This window comes from Anser cygnoides, chromosome 5 (genome assembly GCF_040182565.1).
Source record: "Anser cygnoides isolate HZ-2024a breed goose chromosome 5, Taihu_goose_T2T_genome, whole genome shotgun sequence".
NCBI classification, from domain to species: Eukaryota; Metazoa; Chordata; class Aves; order Anseriformes; family Anatidae; genus Anser; species Anser cygnoides.
The window spans coordinates 24946396-24970570 of NC_089877.1; the positions used below are offsets into that span (position 1 = coordinate 24946396).

At 36.4% G+C, this 24175-nt stretch overlaps 1 protein-coding gene across 4 annotated transcripts in view; it reads right to left on the minus strand.

The window, feature by feature from the left end:
• Positions 1 to 531: 531 nt before the first annotated feature.
• The window catches only part of AQR (aquarius intron-binding spliceosomal factor), a 63888-nt gene continuing 40244 nt past the window's right edge, over positions 532 to 24175 (minus strand). Inside the window, exons 30-37 of one of the 4 annotated variants that reach the window (XM_066997494.1) lie at positions 21425 to 21596; positions 18662 to 18832; positions 17853 to 17938; positions 16865 to 17039; positions 15673 to 15786; positions 3740 to 12701; positions 3100 to 3152; positions 532 to 1408 (exon numbers count right to left, since the gene is read on the minus strand). In XM_066997494.1, the coding sequence (XP_066853595.1) occupies positions 12462 to 12701; positions 15673 to 15786; positions 16865 to 17039; positions 17853 to 17938; positions 18662 to 18832; positions 21425 to 21596 (958 nt within the window). In that variant the 3' untranslated portion in view covers positions 532 to 1408; positions 3100 to 3152; positions 3740 to 12461. Of the gene's footprint in view, positions 1409 to 3099; positions 3158 to 3683; positions 12702 to 15672; positions 15787 to 16864; positions 17040 to 17852; positions 17939 to 18661; positions 18833 to 21424; positions 21597 to 24175 lie in introns of all 4 variants that reach the window. The other 3 variants (XM_048058676.2, XM_066997493.1, XM_066997492.1) reach the window with 3 other exon arrangements.

Here is a 24175-nt window from a genome sequence, read left to right on the forward strand (position 1 = left end):
TAATTTTCCCCAAATACATTTTCAAAAATAGCTATGTAGTTTGGGGATTTTCCAATATCCAACCTGAGGTAGACATTTTAAATGAAAAATCTCTGACCAAATGGCCACAGTTTTGGCAAAAATAGAGGAGGTCTCTAATGATCAAGGCCAGTCTCCAGCTGCCATAGAGACCCATGCAATCAATTAAACCTCTTCAAACTGCCTTCTACGTGTGATCATTCCTGTAAAATGCAGTTACTGTCACCCTGGCAGCTGGTCACTATACAATGTCTTTTGAAGCAAGAAAGAAAACTTTTAGAAAACAAATCTTGTTATCATATATTTACTTACTATTATATAAAGATAACAGAACCAGCAAACATGGGCCATAAAAAGCAAAATAAAAAATACTTTCTCTACAGACCTATTCAAATTCTTGGAAATTACAAGTATTACAAGTAAATGGTTGGATAATGCTTAGTGTTCAATGGATCATAAAAATATGCCAAAACAGAAGGACAAAGTAGGAGATAACAAAAGTATTTACAGAAATTCTTTCTTTATTTAATATACTTGAAATCAGTGCATAGAGCCCACCCATCAGCGATGTTGTTCCACTGAAAAACTGCTGTTCACAAGAAATTAACACAAAATAACATCATAATACAAAATATTTCTAAAGTCTATTGCAAAGGAAATAAACTAAAAAGGCACTGAAACATATATATGAAAACATGCACACTCCAGAGACATCAGATCAGAATTTTACTTCACTTACTATTGAGCAATGTACACTGGAGATTAAAATATTCACAAAAATAAATTTCCAATTCAGAATCTATTCTTCTTGGGTGTCTTAGTCGCACCCATTAGGTGCATTCCATCTCTTAGGCAGTATTTTCAACCACTTAAATAGATTTTGACACTAAGCTCAAATCACGAGATAAGCACTTAGCTACCTTCTCCACGTACACAGCGTCATTACCCATTTTGAAAACAATAGCTGCAACTTGTATTTTATATTCTCAGAGACAAGCCTCTGAAGTGTTAAGGTTTCTAGACACTCTAAAGAGAAATGTACACACTGAAATACTAAAAAAAAAAAAAAATTTAGAGTTAAAAAATATGAGATTAATAGAGTAAACAATGAAATTCCGTTGTATACAGTTGAGTGCTTGTCTGATGCAGGGCTGTCCTCATTGCTTAACACGGGGACTTGCCATTGCGCACATTCTGAGCACACTGCCTCCCCAGACATGCACCCTTCAGCAATGCTTCACTTAATTCATCTAGTCCTATTAAAGTAGCCAGAGGAGAAAGGAATCCATGAAGGGCACACATGAGTATGCTTATGGGCCAGCCCAGAAACACCAGCACAATGAGCCAAAAGAATGACCACACTATGCAGTTGCAGTCTGTCATCTGAAACCTAGCAACAGAGAAAAGAAGGGTTAACTTTGATGGCAAATGTATATAGAAATATATAGATAAAACTCAATTTTGTTTGGAAAATCTTATTTTGAGGGGTAAAGGGTATTTTCAGCCAAGAAAAATTTGTTTCCTATATTTAACAAAAGTCTAACATAACAAGCACTAAGACACGTATGCCTCCTGGGAAACTTCCTAAGGAGGAAAGGAAAATATCAGATTCCCTCTAATGAATAGTCTTCTAGACTAGAATGACTTGGATGCAAATTCTTAAAATAGCTCTACAAGTTGCAATGTTCTGTTTATGCATGAGAAAATAGAGCTACAGATGAAAAAACGATTGACGTTTAGAACATAATGCAATACATTAGGAAAACCCTGAGGTCCAGAAAATAGCTGGCCCATGAAGCTGCAGAACTTCACAGGTTGTCAACAGGTAACCAACCTATGGAGGATGCCTCCCACTGCTTATTCGCTGGTTTAATGAGAAATGGTTGCACACAACTGTAACCAGCTTAATTTTTACATATCTGCTGGTTCTTTTCATTATCACTTACTCTCTGTGCTGAGCTTTGAGAATATGTGCTTTTTTTTTTTTTTCTAAACAGATCCATCAAGCCTATCATCCACCAAGACTATTAACAGACATCTCCCCAGTGACTGAGAAGTGTCATGAGCTGTCAGAGCATTTTATTTCTGCCTTGTTCATTCTTTCAGCAATCTGGGAAAATGCAGATTTAGTTATATATATGAAAATGCTACACAATCCAAAGCACAACCTAGAATTTCCAGCTAGTCTTGTGCGAGGTACTGCAGCTAAATAAACCAAGAAAAAAAGTGAATTGACCGTACATAAAACACTGGACCATTTCTCAGTATTTTACTTTAATGATTCATAATTGGGATTTTATGGCAAAAATATAAATTGTTGGGATACTGAGGAAATTCTTTTAATATTAAAAAAAAATCATTTATTAAATGTGCATCTTGGTTATAAAAAGATTACTAAACACCCATATTAAAAATACGTATATATAAATATATTCAAATATATGTTACATATATATAAACATACAAATATATAAATATATATAAAGGTGATAAAGTATACATCGAGGAGAGGGAAATGGAAATAAAAGGTAGAGTAGAGAATTTTATTTTTTTTTCTCAGCCTAGTGAGCTATCACTGCAGGTGGTAAAGTATTATTGAGTTAGATAGGTTGTTCTAATTCAGGTGTTAATAAAATGCATGAACACAGCAACAGACTGCTCTGATGCTCAGACTCTCATGAAAGAGTAAGCAGTGCCATGTAACACGATAGTAACTCTGGAGTTAAGGACATCCTTACAACAGTTCCACTTCTTTAGCAATGTTTCATTTACAAAACATTTAAAATATATCCAGAAAGAATAAATATGACCAGAAATATTTTTTTTTTATTGAATAACATAATTCTACCTAGATATAGTGATTGATGGACTAATTTCATACTAATATTTCCTACTAACATCCTAATGCTGTTTCTCGATTACTGTTTAGGTGAGACAACAGCAGCATACAAGCAGCCCACAGAGAAAGGATGACATGTATTTATCTGCTGAATTTATGCAGCCTTATGATATAGTTCTGAAAAGCATACAAATGTGTCAATTATCAGTAAAACCAGAAAAATATATGGCTAATAGCCTTACCTTTAAAGCATAACTCTATGGTCCTTTAAATGAGCAGAATTTTTCTTCCAGTCCTACACTAAAGCAGAAAAGCAAGATAAACACCTTGTTTGACAAAAGCCCTTTCCTCCTCCTTTCTCACCTTAACTCAACCAACCCCCAGTAACCAACATGGACTCTGCCAGTGGCTTAAATGCTAGGCCGGGTACTGAGAACAGAGGGCTGCTTCAAACACCAAATGTCCCAAATGTCTTCCACAAATTGAGGCACCCCCATGCCTGGCCTTCTGTGACAGTCCCCCACAAACCTTCTACCTTGGGTGATCTTTGTGTGCAAAACACACCACAGATGAGGACAGGCCCTCACGGCTGTGCATCAGCCTCCTCCTCGGGGCAGGGGATTTCACACACACACAATCGCAGAATGGCCGAGGTTGGAAGGGACCTCTGAAGATCACCTAGTCCAACCCCCCCTGCCAAGCAGGATCACCTAGAGCACGTTGCGCAAGATGGCATCCAGGCGGGTTTTGAATATCTCCAGAGAAGGAGACTCCACAACCTGTCTGGGCAACAAGACCACACCAATTTCACCACACCGAGGCCAACCTGGTGTCACCTGGGCCAGCAGCCGGGGGCGAGGTGCGGGACCGACGTTGCCTCACCTGGGGCAGCGTCTCTACAGGACCTGGGGTGATGTGAAGCAGCCATCGCCTCTGCTGGCAGGGGTGGTGGAAAAGAGCCACAGGGAGCACCAGGTCCCACCACGCCTTCACCTCAGGGCAGTCCCCTGAGTAACTCCTCACGCCAAGCCCTGGTTACAGAGAGGGAAATGCAAGCTGTTTCCCAGCCATCTCTTAACCTCTCCTCCCTTCAGCGCCGCCTTCCAACGGCCAGGCCCCAGCCGTTGAGGCTGAGCGGGCCCAGTGGGCCAGGGGGTGCCAGCCGCCAGCGGGAGCTTCGAGGTGGCCTGGGCCCGGCTGTGAGGGAGGGAAACACCAGGAGGGAGATCCCTGGGGCTCAGAAACCCTGGGCAAAAGCAAAAAGCAGGCGGCGGTGGAGCAGTTGCTTATGAAGAGGTGGTGGTACAATCACGTCCACTCAAAAATAAGTGAATAAATAAAAAAAAATATAAAAAGAAATCAGCACTGAAGCTGCTAAGCAAGTGTTATCATTGAAAATGTAGGTGTATGAATGTTGTGATGTTCCCAGTTGTAATGTTACTGGTATGCCAGCTGAAGTTTTAAACACCCAGTGAACTTAAGTGGAAGAATGAATTTAAATAAACTGCACAGGACATAGCAAAACACTGGTATTAAACCTTCGGTCTCTTCTTCACTGTACAGGTCCTTATTGTTGGAAAGCTTATTTTTTTTCTCCTGATAGAAAACAGACTAATCTTCACTCTGAGCATGTACTCACTGAATAATGTTGTAAAGTAGTGTTCAATTTCTGATCAGCTTTGGTAAACAAGCTAGCGAATTAAAACTGTCTTCAGACATCTCAGGTGTCAGTATAATCAAGCTGTCCTAAATCTGCCTTCAAGCCAGAAAAAGAAAATACAGTCTTTGTTGTTCTATTGAATGACTTCCCTATTCTGAGCAGATTTTATTATGTTGATAGTCCATAAAATTTAATAATAATACTCGAAATATGTTAAAGACTTTTCTCAGAAATATCAAAAAGATCATTGTAATTGTTCCTTATCCCCAACATCACTGGTTTGAAAAGGGTGTTGCAAGACTCACTGCTTTTTCTTCAGCTATTCTTATCTATGCAGTCTAGAGCTAGATCTGAAAAAAAAAAAAAAAAAAAAAAAGCCAGACTTTTGAGACTGTCATGGGATGTAGACATAAAAATCTAAAACTGTACCCTGAAAAATCTGCACATAGCTCCTGTCTAATCCCAAGAGGCTGTATGGCTCATGAGAGGCTTTGATGTATATAGACTAAATTCAGAGCCAGGAAGTAGCAAACTAGGTCACTGGCAGTTTGGCAATTTAGGCAGATTACCTTAATACACATTTCTACTTACATACACAGTGATTCCTTTTCACATTACATCTTTCACAGGCATACTGTATCCAGTCCAGAAAGCAAACATGGCTGATGTCTTTTCTCTCAACTCTGTGTGATGTGACCAGATTGCAAAATGCTGCAGCAAAAACCAGCAAAACTCAGGCAGCTAACAGTTACCAAGTAGGAAGAAAAAGGTCCAGTCACCAGCAGACTGAGATAGTGAACTCATGTCAGAAGGTGGAAAGTAAGGGTAAGATTCCCACTTAATGCTTAGCTGGCTGACTTGAGAAAGAAAGCTTTTTCTCTGCTTGCATGAGGTTGAGAAGAGTCATAAGCAACAGCCTGTTCCCTATCTTCTCAAAGGAGAAAGGTAGCCTAAGGTAGAGACAGGTGCCAGCTGGAAGACTGTTTGATCAAGGCAGATGAGGGAAAGACTAAGGAGTCTTCCTTAGTCAAGTGAGTCCAGTAATAGAGATCTCCTTGATCCCAGGATTCTTGACCTGGTTTTTAGCTTTGGGTCCCATCAATGTACTCACTGTTGTCTGCTAATTCTTTTGGAACAGTGCTACAATCTAGATTCTGAAATTGACATATGAGACATCCCAAACCCGAAATCACTTATAAATGCTCCAACTGAGCTGTCAGTTACCTAAACTTTCTTTTTGTATTCTTTGGGATAACATGAAGGGAGAGTGAGAACAACTCAGTGTATGAGTCAGTGACCTCATTCTCTGAGAGAGCCTTTCCAGACTCCAAAACAGAACTCCTGAGATACAGCGATCATCTTCACATCCAGTAATGGCCACCCCGCCTTCACAGGAATATTGTTTGTTAACTAGCTCGTTACTATAGACTCCACTGGTCTGTTTTACTTGTCTCGCCATAGGTACAAACTGCTGCACAGAAGTTCTGGGAAGGAGTTGGAGCTGCTTGCCAGGTTACAGTCAAAGTCAGTGCCCTAAACTTACTGCGATGCTCTTCTCCAGGAAAAGTTGAGTGCTTCACTGAAGTGAAGTGCAGCTGCAGTCTAAATGGCACCACAGAAAAGATCAAGATCTATTAGACACATGGGGTAAGAAATTTGCCATTTTCATACCCAGGTAAAACCTGGTACATAAACATGCGCACACACATATTTCTGAACTAATCTTTAGTCAGCTGCACATCTATCCCAGTTTTTATATCTAAAATCACTAAAACCTTTTCCTACTTGTGCATATATATGTATATATTTGCAATTGTATTTATAGTTCATTTAAAAGATCTTGCTAGGTGAAACATAACTGTTATTAGATTCATAAATTAAAGCTAAAGCACTGTGGTATGTACATGCCTTACTGCTATGCATTACGGGTCATATCATAATATGCTTACTGACCTCTGATCTAATGCCCACACCCCTGAAAGACAGCATGGACATATATTCATTTATAGTTGTGTATGTTGTAATAATACCAAAAACATTTTAAATCCTGATTTAAACTAGCAATTTACTGGATTGGCTTTACCTTATATTAAGTAAAATACCTGGTTTCATACAGACAGCATCAAGCATATCAAATTAGTTATTATAATAAGAAATCCTCTTAAGAATCGACTATCTCTAAAAAAAAATTACTGATACACAAGATGTGTGTGTGATCCCCTGATACTCATGTGGATCATCTATATCCACCACACTAGCTAAGTTTTTCTTTCCAGTTGATAATTGTTTCAGCTTGGAGTTACAGGGAAGGTACTGTGCCTAGGACCGAGAACCAAGATGAGTCAGGACCAGCAGCAGTCCTCAATGCCTCTTCTCATTACACAGTTCAGACTGACAGAGTGCCAGTGGGTGAACACTGCAGGAGCAGGGAGCAATCTAGGACAACTGCCCCATTGCTGAAGTATCTATGTATGCAGGAGTACGATTAGCTCTTAGTACATTAGAGATCAGATGAGTTGAGGAACAGGGTATATGAAAATAGAAGTAGAAAAGTCCTTGCCTCTGTGTAAGCACTGCTGTTCAATGACTGAAAACATTGGTGTGTTATCACCACTATTTGCATCAAAAATCCCAAACACAGCATCATATGAGCCTCTACAAAGAAAATTAACTCCATCCCAGCCAAAAAAAAAAACCAACAAAAAAAACCAAACAAACAGCAAGACAGCACTTCTGCAGTTGGGCTTTTCTTTTTCCCTAATTGTCTTGTTTCAGTGTTCTTGCATGTGTCCTCAAGCAAAAGAGGATTACTGTTAAGGCGCTTTCTCCCCTTTATGACTCAGCATGCAAAACATGTGGTATGTCTCATTTTAGAAAACGTGGTATTGCCCAATAGGACATGATTGCTGCTGCCAAAAATCACTCCCAAAAATAGGGCAAGTCTGCACTGCTGTGGATTAAGGTCAGAAAGAGAATCTTAGTGCCTCTATACTGAGCTTCCCCCTACCCACTTCTGCTGCCCCTAAACTACTTCCTTTACAGTAGTTACGATACATTATGTCCCTAATGACCGTCCCATCTAAAAATAAGTGCTCTTGACACACAAGAGATGTCAGGCTAGCACAGCAGGATGCTGAAGCGTCTCTAGATGTGTAGCAGGGCTTCTCTTACGCTGAATTGCAGCAATTTAGGAATTCACACTTGATAAATGCAATAAGGGCGGCTTCTTTTTATCTCTCACAAACAATGCCAAGAGTGATATATTCCTGACCCTTATTTGGGTCTCTAGCTTATTCTTTTATGCTATTCTCTGGAATCATAAAATTCCAGTGTTTCATCAGGCAAATGTACACTGTGGCTCTATATGCTTTTTTACAGATAGCTATAGATGAACCATGTAATTGACAACAGTTGGCTCAACTTTTTGCTTCAGTCTACATTTTCCTAAAAATGAATCATGTATACAGAAGTGCATTCTCTGTTTCCTCTGATAATGTTTTTCAAGCAAAGAGATAATGTCTGAACTCTGGAAAGTTTCTTACTTGTAGCTGAAATAACTCTTCTGCTTTTTATTTTTATCTTGTTTTCCAGACACAACAGCACAGCAACCAGCTTCTCTGCATTACACTTAACTAATGTTATTATTACTTGATTCAAAGATCCACGTCCTTGCTCTATTTTTTTCCAAGGTGATAGAAAATCTAACAAAAGCTATATGAAACTATTATTTCTGTTAAAACTATTTCTATTAAACTATTTTTTACATTATCCTTCATATATGCCAGATTAAGCTGATTAAAGTCCTTCCAGAGAAAGGCCTGGAGAAATAATCTGCCCTTGTTACCTACCATAGCAGTGGGAAAGATCATTTTCTCATTCCAATAGCGGTATTTAGTGTCCTGAAATATTGCTATTTACAAACTGAGATTGAACAACACAGCAGGTATTGTTTCTTCCTCTTTTCTTGCATTCTTTTAACGTAGTGATTGTGTAGATACACCTGATGGTAAGGAAAAATTTTGTTTTTGAAGGTTGAGAATTATACTTTTTCAGAAACCACACAAAAATTAGGAAAATGCACGGACTTACAGAGGATGCTTAGCTGAAAGACCTTTAAGGAAATTCTTTATTAATTTGCAATTTTAATAGCTTTCTTTTAAAATGTGTTTCTTAGTACTACAGCACACAAACATTGTACAGACTTCTTTCTTTTGTCAGGTTCTTAAGCAACCAATCCTCTGAGGTACAGGACTGTATGAAAACTACTACTGAGAAACCACATAGCAGGGCAAGCACTAAGGGACGTAAAAACAGCCTTCAAAACTCCCCTGAAAACATTCGTTTTCTATTGATTGATTCTGCTGGGAGGATTACCATGTTTGGCAAAGGAAGCTACACTGCCATATGTCTTAATGGCATTCACAGCTTCTTGACTGCTGTGGGTCATGATTCATTTGTTGGCTAGGACATTTACTTTTGTCTATTTGCTCTACCAGATTCCAAGTGTTACCTAATTCTCGTTTCAATAGAATTGTAAGTCATCTTGTTTATCCAGTATGTGAGCAACATCGCCTGAAGGTTCTCGTTTTTAAAAGAATTCTGATTTCAAAGAATAAAACTAGTCTTTCCTGTCCTGTCAGCAAAGGCCTTCTGTCAACAGTACTTGACTTCTACTCCACATCAAAATACTTTTCTTCAGGACTGATACCCTTTTATGTCCCATGAAACAGCAAAGACCCAGTTTAAGAAGGAAGTGAAGCGGCAGAATGCTTGTTTCCCTGTTTGAAAAATGTTAGAACCTTACCCAACACGTACAGCAGTACTAACGCAAAGTCAAGGTAGGCTAGGAAAAAACAACAGAACAACAGCCTTGTCTTTCGGAGTTTACGGATGCTGTCATTAAGATCTCCAGCTTCTACAGTCTTTTCCTCGGCAAGCTTTTTTTTTTTTTTTTTTTTTTTGGCCACATTGCCAAGCCATTTCGAAGTTCCATAAACTAAAGCAAAAGCAAACCATGCTCTGAAACCATTACTAAGGCATTTTCCTTGATCATTTCTAAACCTGCACTTACTGCATTATTTCACAGTCACAGATGGAAAGTGCTGCATAAATACAGGCCCCTATCTCAGCTATGTACGGATGAAGGATCAGTAAGAAAGTGAACTGCTCTTTGCTCTTGTTTTTCTGGTTGTTACAGAAATGAGTAGTACATTGAATTACGGTGTCATTTTTATATCAACACAAAATAGAGTCTAAGGAGTTGAGCTGTTGCTGAATAAATCTGGAAAGTACCTTCCAAGTTGTTTCACAGGCTCAGTGTAATAGAGAAAGATTAGACCAATTAATGGAAGTGCTGGCTAAGTAAATATGAAGAAAAAACACTAACACTTCTTTAGTTTCATTTAAAATGTCCTTAGTTTTTTATTGCATGGCTTTGGAACAATAAAAAAAAAAAAAGTGCTTTAAAATATTTTCCTTTTGTTCATACATTTAAAGGATCTTCTCAAAGATTTTGTTCTCTAGGTTTTCATGCACTGCTATAATCATTCTTTGCAATAATGCTTGAATAGTGTTTTTTTTTAACTGTTCACTTAAAAAAAATCATATATATATATATCATGATTTTTGTTTGAAATTTCAATTATCTCAGGAGTTAAATACATTATTAACATCTAGACCTCGTTGTTCGCTAGAATAAAGATACAGACATCAGAAGGGGATGCTAAATTCCAAGCAAACATTGCCTTTGGAAAACAAAGTGCGTAGATCAAAATTAACATTTTCACTTCTCCCACCAACTCTTTTTCATAATAAAGTTTAAATATAAATCAAAACTAAATATATTTTCCTGGAAAACACTAAGTTTATGCTTTACCAAAAAATAATAAACAGAACCAATTTTTTTAAAGGCCTCCGAATCTATAAAGAACTTTCCAACCACTGCTACATGATAAACATTATTTTCCAGGTTTCTGAAAATGCATTCTCCCAATGCTTTCATGTCCCTGAAAAGTGTAAAGTTCAATATACAGAAGATGGCAGCAAGGACTAGCCAATAAAATCTTTGTCACAAGTCCACTCACCATTTTAGGCCATCACTGAGGACTAGAAATTTAACTATATACCTGGCTGTTCTACAAAGATGCAGTGAGTCAGAAGGGACCACATATGCAGGCCTGCACATGGGATGCAGCATCACACAGGCCAGCGTGCTCTCAGACAAACAGCAAGATTTCACCACAAACCACATACCAATCAAGAATGTCTTCACAGTCCCTTTCAGCTTTGGTTGCTTTTTCTGTCATATTTATTGATAGAATCTCTGCCAGTTAAATCATCCCTTTTCGAAAAAAAAAACTTCCAGAATCTTTACCATTGTTTCCTAAAATTCTGAAGCACAGTAAGTGATTGTCAGACTCATATTTAAAGAAAATGGTTTGGAAAACAAAGATGACAACCCTCAGCTGAGTTTGTCACATGTTGCCTGAAGGCCCTGTATTATTCATCCCTGCTTGAACATGTGAACATTACTGCATGAAGCTTACCACCCTAACATTGACTGCTACTTGTCCTCCAAGGGCAGACAGTTTGGAAGTAAGCAGTACATTCCTTTCCACACAGAACAAACAATCAGAGAACACAAATCTGCTCAAAAGAGTATTCTTGCCTGAGATGGCTCAGCAGTGGATAAAAAGCAAACCAAAAAAATGAATATTATGTGCCAATAGTAAGTATCAGGGTTTGTTACTTCTGAGCTACCCTCTAAATGACAGAGGATAATTCCTGGGGGAAAGGCAGGTGAAATGAGTGCACAAGGCAGGTGCATGAGTGCACAAATACATAATAAATGTGTTTCATTGAGCTTGGCTTATATTTACTTTTTTCTTCTATTACACTACAAAAATACTAAGAAAAAATAAAGACCTTAAGTCCTAGGAATAGGTTAATGTAGGTTGATGAATCTCTAATCCATTTAATGAGGAAATTCTTCTGGCAGGTTCAGAACTGCAATACTTGAAACCCAAGTATTTCCCCATTGTCAACAGTCAAAGATGTTCCTATGGCTACTCCTCTGTTTGAAAATCAAACTTGGAAATTCATAAGTCTTATTGAACCACTGGAAAATTTGCTAAATTGGCAGATATTTTTAATGAACCAGGGAAAAACCTCTCGTCACTTTATGAAAGATGTATATTTGGATATTACTCTAGAAAACCCACTCAGCCATTATGTCTTTAATATCAGTATTACATGTTTTGTAAATCCTTCATTCAGTGAACTACTTTAATATTTATTCCTCATAGGGCTTTATCCTGTGTCCTCTTAACATGAAAGAGATCTTATTTCAAAGCCCTAAGTTAATGCTGTTAAAAAGCTGCATCTTAACTTCTTGTGTAAGGAATGATTCAATAAAGCTTTTTAAAAATTTCAAAGTCCCATGGTAATTCACATTGCTCATATGTGCAATTAAATCTTACTGAACTTGAGCCTATGCCTAAAATGCCATCTCAGTGTATATAAGTGCAGTTCTGTGTATGAAATTATCCACCGTAAAATATTAAGGAAACCGTAAAGACTGTCTGGTCAATACTGAATACAGTTAATCAGTAAATTTTAATGTATAACTCAGTGATTGAATTAAAGACCAATGATTTAAAAAAATATTCACAACTTGTATAAAAGCATCTTTACTGAAAAACTTATGAAAAGGAAACTATATCATTTGAGGCAATTAAACAAATTACATTACTGACAAGAACTCAGTAAAATGTTTGCCAATCATTTTGCTTGTCCACAAAGTATTCAGTGAAAATATACAAAACAAGGTCACATTACACAAGCAACCATTTAAAAAAAGTCAATGTAAAAATAGCAATCATATTTCCAACTGCTTTTTCCCATCTGTTTTCCAAAATACAGATACGAGGACAAACATCACTTGGATCACTTTTCAGTCTCATCTTCAGGTTCACTGTCTTCACTATCACTGTCTCTTCCGGGGTGTTCTGGCATTGTTCGATGTTCAGCCACTTCTGGCACTTTCGATTCTTCTTCCTTTATTTCTTCTACCTTATTTTCTTCTTTTGCATCTTCCTGCATGCCTTGCACTTCAACTTCTGCTTCAGTCTCTTGAGTTGGAGTCACTTCAGCTTCTTCAATCATGGCAGGTGGGGGCAATAAACGCTGGATGACAGAAAAAGAAATAATTTTCAGTTTTTACAACAAATAAATCATTTTGGTATCTATTCCTATTTTAGCCTAAACTGTTTGTTCACTTTAGATTTAAGGATTTGCATTAGATAAAATAACAATAAAGCCTTAAAATTTCAAAGCCTTAATAGGCTTCTAAAGCCTTTTAGAAAGTGCCTATATAAATAAAATGAAGAGTCATCTTGGTTCACATACAGGTCTTACTTTTTTTGTTTGCATGAAAAGCAGGTGTTAAAAACTCAATACTTCCAACTCAAGGGTATCAAACATTTCATTATTCCAAAGAGACACACAAGTGACGGGACCACAGTAAAGCCCTTTTTGGAGCAACAAGCATGTTCCCACCAAAACCTCATCTATCAACCATTTTAAACTCCAAGATAAGCTGGACTCCTTTTTAAGCCTGACTTTAACAACCTATTCCAGTAATTCAGTAATTTCTCCTCAAAACATCTTATAAAGTGTTATGTGGACATTATCTGTATTTATACAAGTTCATCCACAGCTCTAGAAGTAGAACAAGTTCAAGTAACAGGTAAAGAAATACTTAAATATTTTTCACATGATACTTCTGTAAACGTATTTTAGTGTGTTCAAAGTGCTTTGCTCACAACCAAGAATGTGGTTTGCAAGTACAAAACATTACAAGCAGCAGTTGTAGCCACATTACAGACCTGGGGCAAACAAAGAAAGAATACAGTGAGCTGAGAACTACGATGAATGCTATTCAACTCCAGGCTGTATAGAAAATCTCATACTTCTTGCAGCTTGATATTATTTAATGACATGATAGATACTTGCTTGAATACTGTGAAGCATTTCAATGAAATGAAAGCTTGATAAGTCTCCTGTGGATGATTGTTTGGTTATGTTTTGCTTAAAGGCAATTTAGCTTCTCACGTACAATAAAATGTTTAATAATTGTGAAGTCTTATCTTCAATTAGATGACGTTAATATTACAAATTTCTGACAAGCATGGACCAATCTATGCGGCAATTATGACTACCAGCAGAGAGAAGCTTTTTTTTTTTTTTTTTTTTACATACTTTGAAGTTATGCTGTTCCCCATAATCCATTTGTTCACAGAAAAGAATGTCTAAAAATCAGAGATCCTTTAATACAAAAATATGCATCCTCAACACATGAGACTTCTGTAATGAAGTTAGATTCATAGTGTGCTTTGTGACTACTACTGTGAGGGCCAATGGAAAAGAAAAGGAAAAACACCATGTTGTATTAGAAAGGTTATGTCCACAGTTTTTAATTTTTTTTTTTAACTTTACTCTTCGGCAACTGCTGCAAGAGCGTGATTCATTTCCACAGTAGGAAACCAGTGTTTTTTTTTTTTTTTTAAAACTAATTTTAGCTAGCAACGTAAGATTAGGATGCTAAAAGGAATAGCTGGTATTAGCAGAAGGTTCAGGTGCATATTCAATTAGGGAATCAAGCAAACCCATCTTTTAGTAAAATTTGGATGCTACCATCTGCTTTTCAGGACATTCATACACTTCTGAATGTAACCAACTGCACAGTCCACTGCATCCTCATTAAATACGATCTGCAATATAGAGCTACAAGAAACTATTTCACTGGTGTCATTCTTCTTCCTTATTCCCTTTCTTTACAACAGACAGGTAATTCAAGCATTTCCCCAAAATAGCAAGAAAGCATCCAGCCTACCTTGCAAAGACTTGTTCTGGGTAGCAAAGTACTTAAATTTGACCGAAACTATATTGCCCAGAAGAAAAAAAGTTCCATGATTCATTGAGATAAGTAGTGCAGAGGAACACAAATGTTCCATCCGTAAGTATGACATTAAGCTGAGAGAGAATTTTGGGTTCTGATCTCTACTTATTACATAGTTCTGATATTAGATGAAACAGTCATTGGAAGAAGGAAGGAAGAGGTGACAGAGAAACATCCCTGCATTAATGAACAGAACCTAGATCTCAGAGACAAGCACCCTATTCAGGAATGGAGAGTCACGCTCACACTCTTTCCACAGTCAGCTAGAAGAAAGCGAATAGTGTTCCTTTTACATCAATTTCTTCTGCCTTTGGAAACTCTTCAGAAGAGCAAAAACCAACAAGGAAGCTACACAGAGTAAGAATAAGTTATAAGTAATATAACTGTAAAACATCTAGGTGTTAAATGTAAGGTGTTGCAGTTCAGGGATAACAAAGACCTCTCTGTTTCTGTTTACTATCAACTATCCCTAAGCATCTACAGATTCAAGTGTGTTGACTAAAGGCAGTTCTCTGTATAGCATTTAAACTGCTTTAAAGCTCTGCTCATGTATTTCTAATGTTTTCTGCTCCAGGGATTAAGCAGTGACAAAATTAGGAACAAAAGTGATAAAGGATCTACCCCTACTTCTGAGACCATACTACTTAGCTTGGTGCTGAACTAGTACTGATGAAAAATTCCACCAGACTAAAAACACTGCAGCTGCTAACCAGACTGGATAATACAGCCAGCTAACTTGGTTAAAATGGTTTGAAGACATGACGTAGTCTCTCTATACACTGCAGCCGTGTCATGAAAATATCTATTACAAAGCATTATTACACCATGCGGCAGTGCTGTAATATTACTAGCTGCACTTACCTGAAGCATAATGCACAAGTTTACCTCAAGTAAGTATCGAACAGACTAGATCTTCAGTATTAATAAGGAATTTTGCGGCCCAGACAGAATTATATCAAGCACCCAGCACTAGTTATGGCTGTTTTGGGGGCCTTAAATTGGGGCCTAAGTTAGTAAAAGATGCAACTCCTGCTACTGCAAGATTTTAGAGACATCAATATTCTCACTCTCAGCCATAAAACCTTCTTGAACTGTAAACATAAAAGAACAGTCTCAAACCTCAACAGTATCCCTGGTTACTTACTGAAGTTGATTTTATTTTAGGTATGCACCTTCCAATAGTAAGAAGGCCCTTACCTGTTGGTAGTGGCGTGTACTCTGTATCATGTGCATATACATGTTGTACACAAAGTTAGCCATCTGAGGCATGTTCTTAATAACATGTATTTGGTGAGATGGTCGTTCTCCATTCTAAAGAGGAAAAAAGTAGAAATTCAGCAAGCAAAGCAACACAACCGTTATCCAAAAAGTTGTTATACTGTTTTAGGAAACATAAACCCAGTAAATGAAAAAATGCTTTTTAAAGAAAGAAATAACTAAATTCTTTTGAATGGTAGGAAATGTGGGACTTGCATTTTGGGTGACTGGATTAATCATGACACTGCAGCCCAACGAAGAAATTTCATTTCAGAAGGACAGGCTGGGTTCCAATACTTAATCCATAAAGTACGTTTAGGACTCCAGTCATTTAACTCAAGGCATAAGTAGTTTCAGTTCACATTAGCCTACTTGTCTGCCAGAAACCACCTCATCCTTGCCTACACTCACACTCTCTCTGACCATGTATACTCATACACTCCATTCTTTGTTGCAGAGTAGACCAGTGTCAACAGAAAGGCTCCCTCCTAAACATGTCAACAGCATTTAACACCAGGTAAAGATTTCTAACTGAGTTTTGGATTCATGCAGGTACCCTTCTCAAAGCTTCAGACAGCAAAGCAGACATGTTCCTCCAGTTCTTATTTGGTTGTTTAGCATCCTACTCATTGAGAGTCCTGTACTTAAATACTTGACTTTTTACTAAAGTTCTAGTACAATATTACAAAATTTTTGTATTTACATACCTAGCTCAGCAACAATTTTAATTGTTATCCTGAATTACTCAGTCAAACGTAATTTTACCAGTATTAATGAAAAGCAATTAGCTTTGTATTTTTTTTTGAGAAGTGACATTTATTTGTTTTGTAACAAGACTAAAATATATAACACTGTAAAACCCTATATATTTATCCTAAAATAAAAATACAGAATTACTTTCACAGGCAGAACTTAGGAAAAAAAAGCAGGTATGACTGATAAATTAGTTTTGTGAAATAATCAATTAAGAACAGCTGGTATCATGATCAAAGTTAACTCCAGGGACATAACTATCCAAGGAGCACTGATTTAACAGTGAAGACACTGCAGTCCCATCTCTTATAGCTCACTTAAAGGCAGGCAACAAGTACACCCCATTGCAGGCAGCAACATCCACAGTAGCTGTTCCTACCTGTCTTGCTGCTGGAAAACATTCTGTGGGAATTATATGGAGGTGAAGTGGTCTAGCTGTGAGCTGGCTGAATGCTGGAGTTAGTTCAAAACAGTTCTGAAACAGCGATACTCTTGCAAAGATATAAAGCCCAAGCCTAGCTCTTGACATGGCAACGACTAATCGTCGGACATCCCTTCAAAAAAAACAAATAAATTAGTCATGTTCTTTCTCACTGATGATACAACTCCAATAAAAGTAACAAGAAGTATGCAGAAGTCTTAATTAAAGTAACTATAAAGGCATCTGCTAAAGTACTATTTGGTTTTCAATTTTTCTTCCTACTGTAGTTTCAATAACAAACAAAATCCTAGAACATTTACATAAAAGAGGGCTCGCTATATTGTTAATGATACAAAACTCACGCTTTAGTTCTAAAGTCTAGAAAAACAGTTAAGTTTTATAGGTAAGTTTTACATTGGGAACAAATCACAACTGCCTGTCTGTATCCCTGAATGAGAAAACATGCGTTTCATAACTCATCTCGCTGCTGCTGAATAAGTCTTCCCCCACCCAACCCCAAAACTGAAACACAAACATTTTAAACGGCACAATGACACAACTTCGGCAGCAAACACTGCTGATACAAAACAAAACAAAAAGCTCACTTATGGAAAATAATCTATAACAAATTTTAAGCCTGCATTTATTCAACAAGCATTAATTACATTCCTGTTAATCTACTTAAGGTGAAACCAAGTTCAGCCCACCTGCAGCAGTATATACTTCTTATTGTGTAAGAGCCATTACTAAAGGATAAAGTGGATGTAAAAAGGGAAGCAGACAGTTGTAAAAAGGAATTGGGTCTGAATTTCATTCAACATATAGCACTAAACTTCATTTCTACTATATACTGCAAAAGTTGAACACTTTTGCATAATATTTTCCACATCAGAAAGATGTTTATATGTCCACCTTAATGTCCCTACAAGAGTATTTTCTTACATACCTAAGGTGGCCTACAGCTTTGGTACGCACTAGTGACAGGAGGATATAATCATTTTGTTGACCTTGAAATCTGTCCACAGTTGTTACCTAGACAATCAAAAAACAAACTCCATAGGTTAATATTTGCCATTTCAATTACAACGTGATATCCAAATTTTAACATCAACTTGCTATTCAGATTGTATTAAATAAGAAGAGAAATGAGAATATTTTAATTCTGTTTTAGTTCACCTCTAATCAAAGATCAAACTCCTCTTTCTGGGAGATGTGACTCCATATACTATTTCTCTCACATTTTTATTCAATTAGGACAGCTAACTGTGGAGTACTAATAACAAAAACTTGTGGAAAGCTACAAGTTTTATAATATAGAACTTTAACCAGCAGACACCAGAATTTTGTAAATATATTTTTGTTTCGTAAGATTCTTCATCATGCATTTTATCAAATCGCCATTTCTACTCTGGGTGGATCTTTCTTTCTTTCTTATTTATTTATTTAAAAGGAAGACAAAATAAATGACAAAGAATTATTCTGTCCCATGTAGTCTGTGGGACACAGACTACAGTCTCTATCGAACTTCACTGATTTTGCAATTTCCTTGTATGACTAATTACAAAAAGGCAAAAAGAGTAGTGAAATTCCACAGAATGCAAGTTAATAAGTATGTGCTGTTAATAAAGGAATACTTGCACAGAAAGCAGTGAATCTATTCAATCAGATGGAACAGATTCAATCATGTCATGTTCTAAAACACAATAATCATGAAAAAGAGAACCACTCCAATGACCGATATATTCTGAAAGTCACCTTGTTTGGCCGTCCGATCAGTGGATTATTTCCACACCGTTGGTTAATGACATCACGGATCAGGTGCTTCTGTCCATTGTATGTTGTCAGGATGCTTATCTTGTCTGCAGGGTAACCAAGCAGGCACATATACATGAATAGTGCCACAACATACTCTGCTTCTCCGAGATTCTTAAGTTTAAAAGGAAGGAAAAAGTTATTAATTTTGTAAGATCGTAAAGAACAACTGTCTATTTAGAGAAAAATCTCAGTGCTGAAACATTTATTAAGTGAAATCATCAGATCTATTAAAGTCATTTTGAAAGAATAAAAATCACAAGCAAGTTTAATAATTTAGATCCTTCTTCAGCCAGAAAACCGCTAAAAATTTCTGTCAATATTATTGTTAGGCAATAGATTGACACTTTCCAGTATCAACTGAGAAGTACTCAGTTTTATTTCAATTAAAATCTAAATATTTAGTAGTCCTCAAATATATTAAAATGTTTAAAAGAAGTGTTAACATTTGAATTATATTCAAAGACTAAAATATTTACACATTTGCACCTAATGCATTTATATACTTGGCAGCCCAAAAGAACCTCCACCTTAATATATTACTACAGAACTCAAGAAGTACTAATACAACTTTTTTCTTCTACTTAATATACCAAAAAAACACCTCTTATTTAAAACTGTGGAATTATAATTTGTTAAGAAGCATTAAAAGCTGATAGTCTACAGATACCAGTATTTAAATGTAAGGGGTTTAAAACAAAACAAAAAAAAGAGGCAAACAAAATCTGTTTAGCAACAGTTTAACAAGGTTTCATATAAGCAAGCAAAAAAAAGTTGCAACGAATCACTTTCCAGTATGCTCAAAAAAAGAACTCATTGAACTAGAATAATGAAACTCAACAATTAATTAGGGAGACAGACACCTGGATTATCAAATCCAGTTATTTCTATTTTAGGCCACACCTATTCAATCTCAAAGTATCTAATGTTAAAGTATATTTCCTAACTTTTTTTAAATTTTTTTTTAACTTATAATATACGTCTGTCCCAGAGCATCACTCCTCTGGTTGTAAGAGCTTTTGTCCAATTTCCAGAGTTAACTTATTCGTAGCCTGTTTACATCCATTTTCTGTGAGCAAAAATATCTTTCAAGTTAAAATGTTATTCTCAATTGTGGATATTTATTCTTGTTATATTTATACAAGGATCTTATCGTCACTTGGCATGTGTTTGACCAGGCTGGACATGTCAGCCTCCTTTATTTCTTCTTATTATTAAGTGGGTTCTGCTTTAGTTGAGAAATGGAGTTGCTATACATACCAAACACCTGTGGGTATAAAGCTACTCTACAAATATTAATCCTCATTAACTCTGGAAAGAAATGCCTCAAATCACAAAGAGAAATAATACATGGCAATCTGTTAGAAAAACTATTCAATGTCACCAATGTACCCCACCAGTATCTCTCTACCCTCAAGATATGAAAAAACAAAAACAAAAAAACTAACTGTAGGACATACTAGAAGAGTTTGTTCAGAATAGCTGTTGTAGGAATAAAGGTCTTTTGTGCCCTTGTGACTTTTAATCTCCTCAGGACGGAAATGAAATAAAGTTGTGCTCAATTACCCTGTTAAGGCACTAATTGCAGCTGTTCCAGCAGACAGCTTTTTACTACTTATACGCTACAGTGTTATAGTTTAAATTCCAAAATCAAAAACTCTCCCCTCCAAACAACCATCACCCCAAGCTAGAAATGAGAAGCAGTGGACTATGGCTCTCCTTTGTTTTGTTCACTAACAGCACGCCAGCTTGTTATTAAAAAAAAAAAAAAAAAAAGGCAAGAGGAACCCAAGCATACCCTATGAATACCTTGCAAAAAAAAAAATAGATTAACATAATTCTCAATGATCTCTGTAGGCAAAAAAATGACCATGCATATTACTAGCTTAAACTATATTGTTCGCATTCCATAACATTAAACAAGATATAAGGTGTTAGTTCTATATTTGTATTAAATTCATTAACTTGCACACAGATCCAGCTTCTAACTTTTCGGAAAACCCAAACAGATTATTTAAGTACCAGACTGTTGCCATCTTTGTTTTTAAAACAAAATTTTAGTGAAGAAGAATAAGAAAACTGAAAATATAAGCATCTCATTACAATTGTCAAAGTGTTTCCTATTTTAAACAAATAGATAAAGGCTGTTGTTGCTGGCTTAATTTGAAAATTTAAGCAAGAAATTTCAAGGCTAAGCTTTTCTTTTGCAATTCACTTCGCCCTCAATGTCTCTCTGCTTCTTATGCATACTTTTTGTAGTACTGTTTCATTCTTTCATGAATGGACTCTTTTGCATTCTTATATACAGATCAAATTAAAACACTGCCACAGAGCAAATGTTGATCCTTCATACAGAGAAATGCTACTGCTTATTTTGTTATCATGACAGTACAGCAGCCTTTAATTTGCCATAGGCCAAAACAATGTTTCATAATGAATTATGCACCAAATCTCTGCCCCAACCCAGTAACTTTGAGAAAATGGAAACAGCAAGCATTCATTCACTTTGAGCAAAAAAACACAACATAACACATTATCAACCTTTTCAACATTCGAAACTGATAACGAGGGGAAAAAAAAAATCATTCATGTGCATGGCTGTGTTATCTGAGAACATAAACATCAGTTTACAGTATTTTTAAAGTCTTCGCTGAAGATTTAGTAAACCATATCCAGATTAAATAAAGCATACACTATTTCTCTTACCTGATAGAAATAAGGATTGGGTTCAGACTCTCCCACACCATTGAAGTCTTCTACATTTATAAGCTGGAAGTCATACAAAAACCCAGCGTTGGCTGTTCTGAACTCCGGCATAAGTTGGACATGAGGCAGATTACCCAGATTCTTATAGCGCCAGTTGTAGAGGTTACATAAACTGTCCAAAACCACACAGACAAAAATAGTTAAAAGTGAGTTCTTGAACTTAGTAATTTTTTTTTTCCATTTTGTCTGGTTCTCTCACAGAAAACTGTAGATTTTACTTCTTTCTAGAAAGCATACAAATTTGGCTACTTCTTCACATTCTCATCACACATGGTTGTAACCTGAAGTGAATTCCCCCTTCTCCTGCTCTGTGGCTACAGGCATCTTATACTATGTCACAAAGAACTGCTGGCAGAGACTGAAAGAACCACAGTATATTCCATTTTGCAAACTGAGAACAAAACACACAAACATTCTAATAGCAAAGTTTTCAGAAAGGGTTTTGGCAGTTGTGTTCAAATGCTGCAGCTAACAGAAATTTCCTGTGGTAACTGATCAGAACATTGCCATGGATAGCCTTAATTTATCTGTGGATTCCCAAAAAGGGAACGTGATTTACCTCTTTAGGAAGAATTTGGATATTAGATCCTGGTATTTAAGCTACCAATGAAGAAGCTAGAGACAAGGAAGGGAAACTAAGTTGCTAGATTGCACAGAGGAGCAATTCAATTTTTTAACTACTACCTTCCTTTAAGTATTGTTTCCTGCAGTAAAACACTATTGTATAGAGAATTACTCTGGGACCTCTCAAGCCTGAATTTTTTCTGCCAATAACCTACATTATGACCTTGAATACTTAAATCCTTCATTTCAATTTCATCTTCTGTAAATGTGCAAGAAGGTGGATGTAGATCATTACTCTCAGTTATTTCAGATTAATTTGGGGAAAAGCCTGACATGCCCCCCATTTCTGTTTTGTTTTGAAAGCAGAACAAATCATTAATGCAAAACAGTAGGCTAAAATCGTCATAAATTTGGATAGTCATGATCTCACAGAAAAATCTCATGCCACCCAGTGATGTGATGCAGTTGTGAGTGACATAAGCTCACACCATGAGCTTAGGACATTTTATTTAGAAATGAGTTATCAGTCTGAGATAGAACAAAAGCCTAAAAAAAAAGTCCCTAACAGTTTGATCACCATCTTCTCCCCACAAGATAAGCTGCACATTGAGAGGTAAATGGGCAAGGGGTCCCTCACATTTAAGAATTTTGATTTGTCCCCTTAATGTTGAGCCAATATGTAAACAATTTTTGCCTGAAGGATTTGAATATAGTCTGCATGTAATTGGAGATAGAGTTGTTAACTTAGCTACAGGGCTGGTTTGACAAATAACAGTTTTAAGCCTGATCTAAGTAAGTGTTGATGAAAAGTATACTGTAACTACACAGACTAGCCAGCTTGTAACACAAGAGGTCTGCCTGCAAAAGGCAAAGAAGCATCTCATTCACAGAAGCATATGCCTAGCAGAAACTCAATACAGCAGTGTCTCAGCCTTAAGCCTGCTCTGCCTGATCAGCTCTCCATTGAAGGGTACCAATTTTGCAAAGAAATCTAGGAGGCATTTTCAAATGACAAAATTTAAGAAATATTAATACTTCTTCGCAAGGAAGAAAGGACTAAGGGCAAACGGATTTTCTGCATTATTTGTTGTAAAGACTCTTAACTGCAAAAAGAAATTTATTTTCTTGTCTTGTGCCTTGCCATGTATTAACTGAAAAGCAAAGGGAAGCTGACAAAAACCTATACAATTCTCAATCATCCCCAATACTTACAGGGAGAGTACTATAACCAAAATGTCTCAATCAGAAATGCAGAACAATATCCTAACCAGGTAAAGTAACAAACACTTCATGGGGAAGTTACCTATGAGCACAAAAGTAAAGACAAATTGTAGGAAGGTAGGGAAATAATCCATGATCAAGCAACTTTCTTCACTTTGCAAACATTCTGTTCCCTCTAAGAAGTTCTCTGAGATGTTGTAAAATAGTAGATGACAAAATAAGCTTCATTTATCATCATACTAAAGCATAATTTGCGTTATCATATACTGAAAATAACTGTCGTCCATATGGCTAAAAAATAATATTCTAAAAGCCAACATTTGTTAAATGAAAAAGAAGTTCTTCAAATTGTTCATTCTACTTTACACCTAAATAGAAAAGACTAGGATTTAAAACTAAGCATATTTATATGCGTATATATATATATATATATATATATATATGATTTACATGGAATCATTTTCTCTTCTTTGGTTTTATTTTTCCGTATTAATAAGATGCCACAAATATGAATAAATTTGACAAAATGAATAGATTTGACATCTAAATTGTCATATTGAAAATGTCAGTTAAATGGATAAAAAAAGAAAAGCTCTCTCTTACTATGAGGAATTAGTTTAGATCTACACACAAAAAGGCATTACGTTCTTGGGAGGACAACCTGGCTGACAATCAGGCAGAGCTGAAGCTCAACTGAAATCCCATAATAAAAGCATCTTTTTGCAGACCTCACAAGGAATAGCAAACGTTTATTTAGCTTTGAATATATTAATTCAGAAAAGGAAGCTTGTAAAAAAAAAAAAAAAGCAGCTTCTTCCAAGGGAAAAAAAAAGACAACAAAAAAACCAGACTTAACATTCCTTCAAATATCATTTTCACTGAAATACTCACAATGCTACTATATAA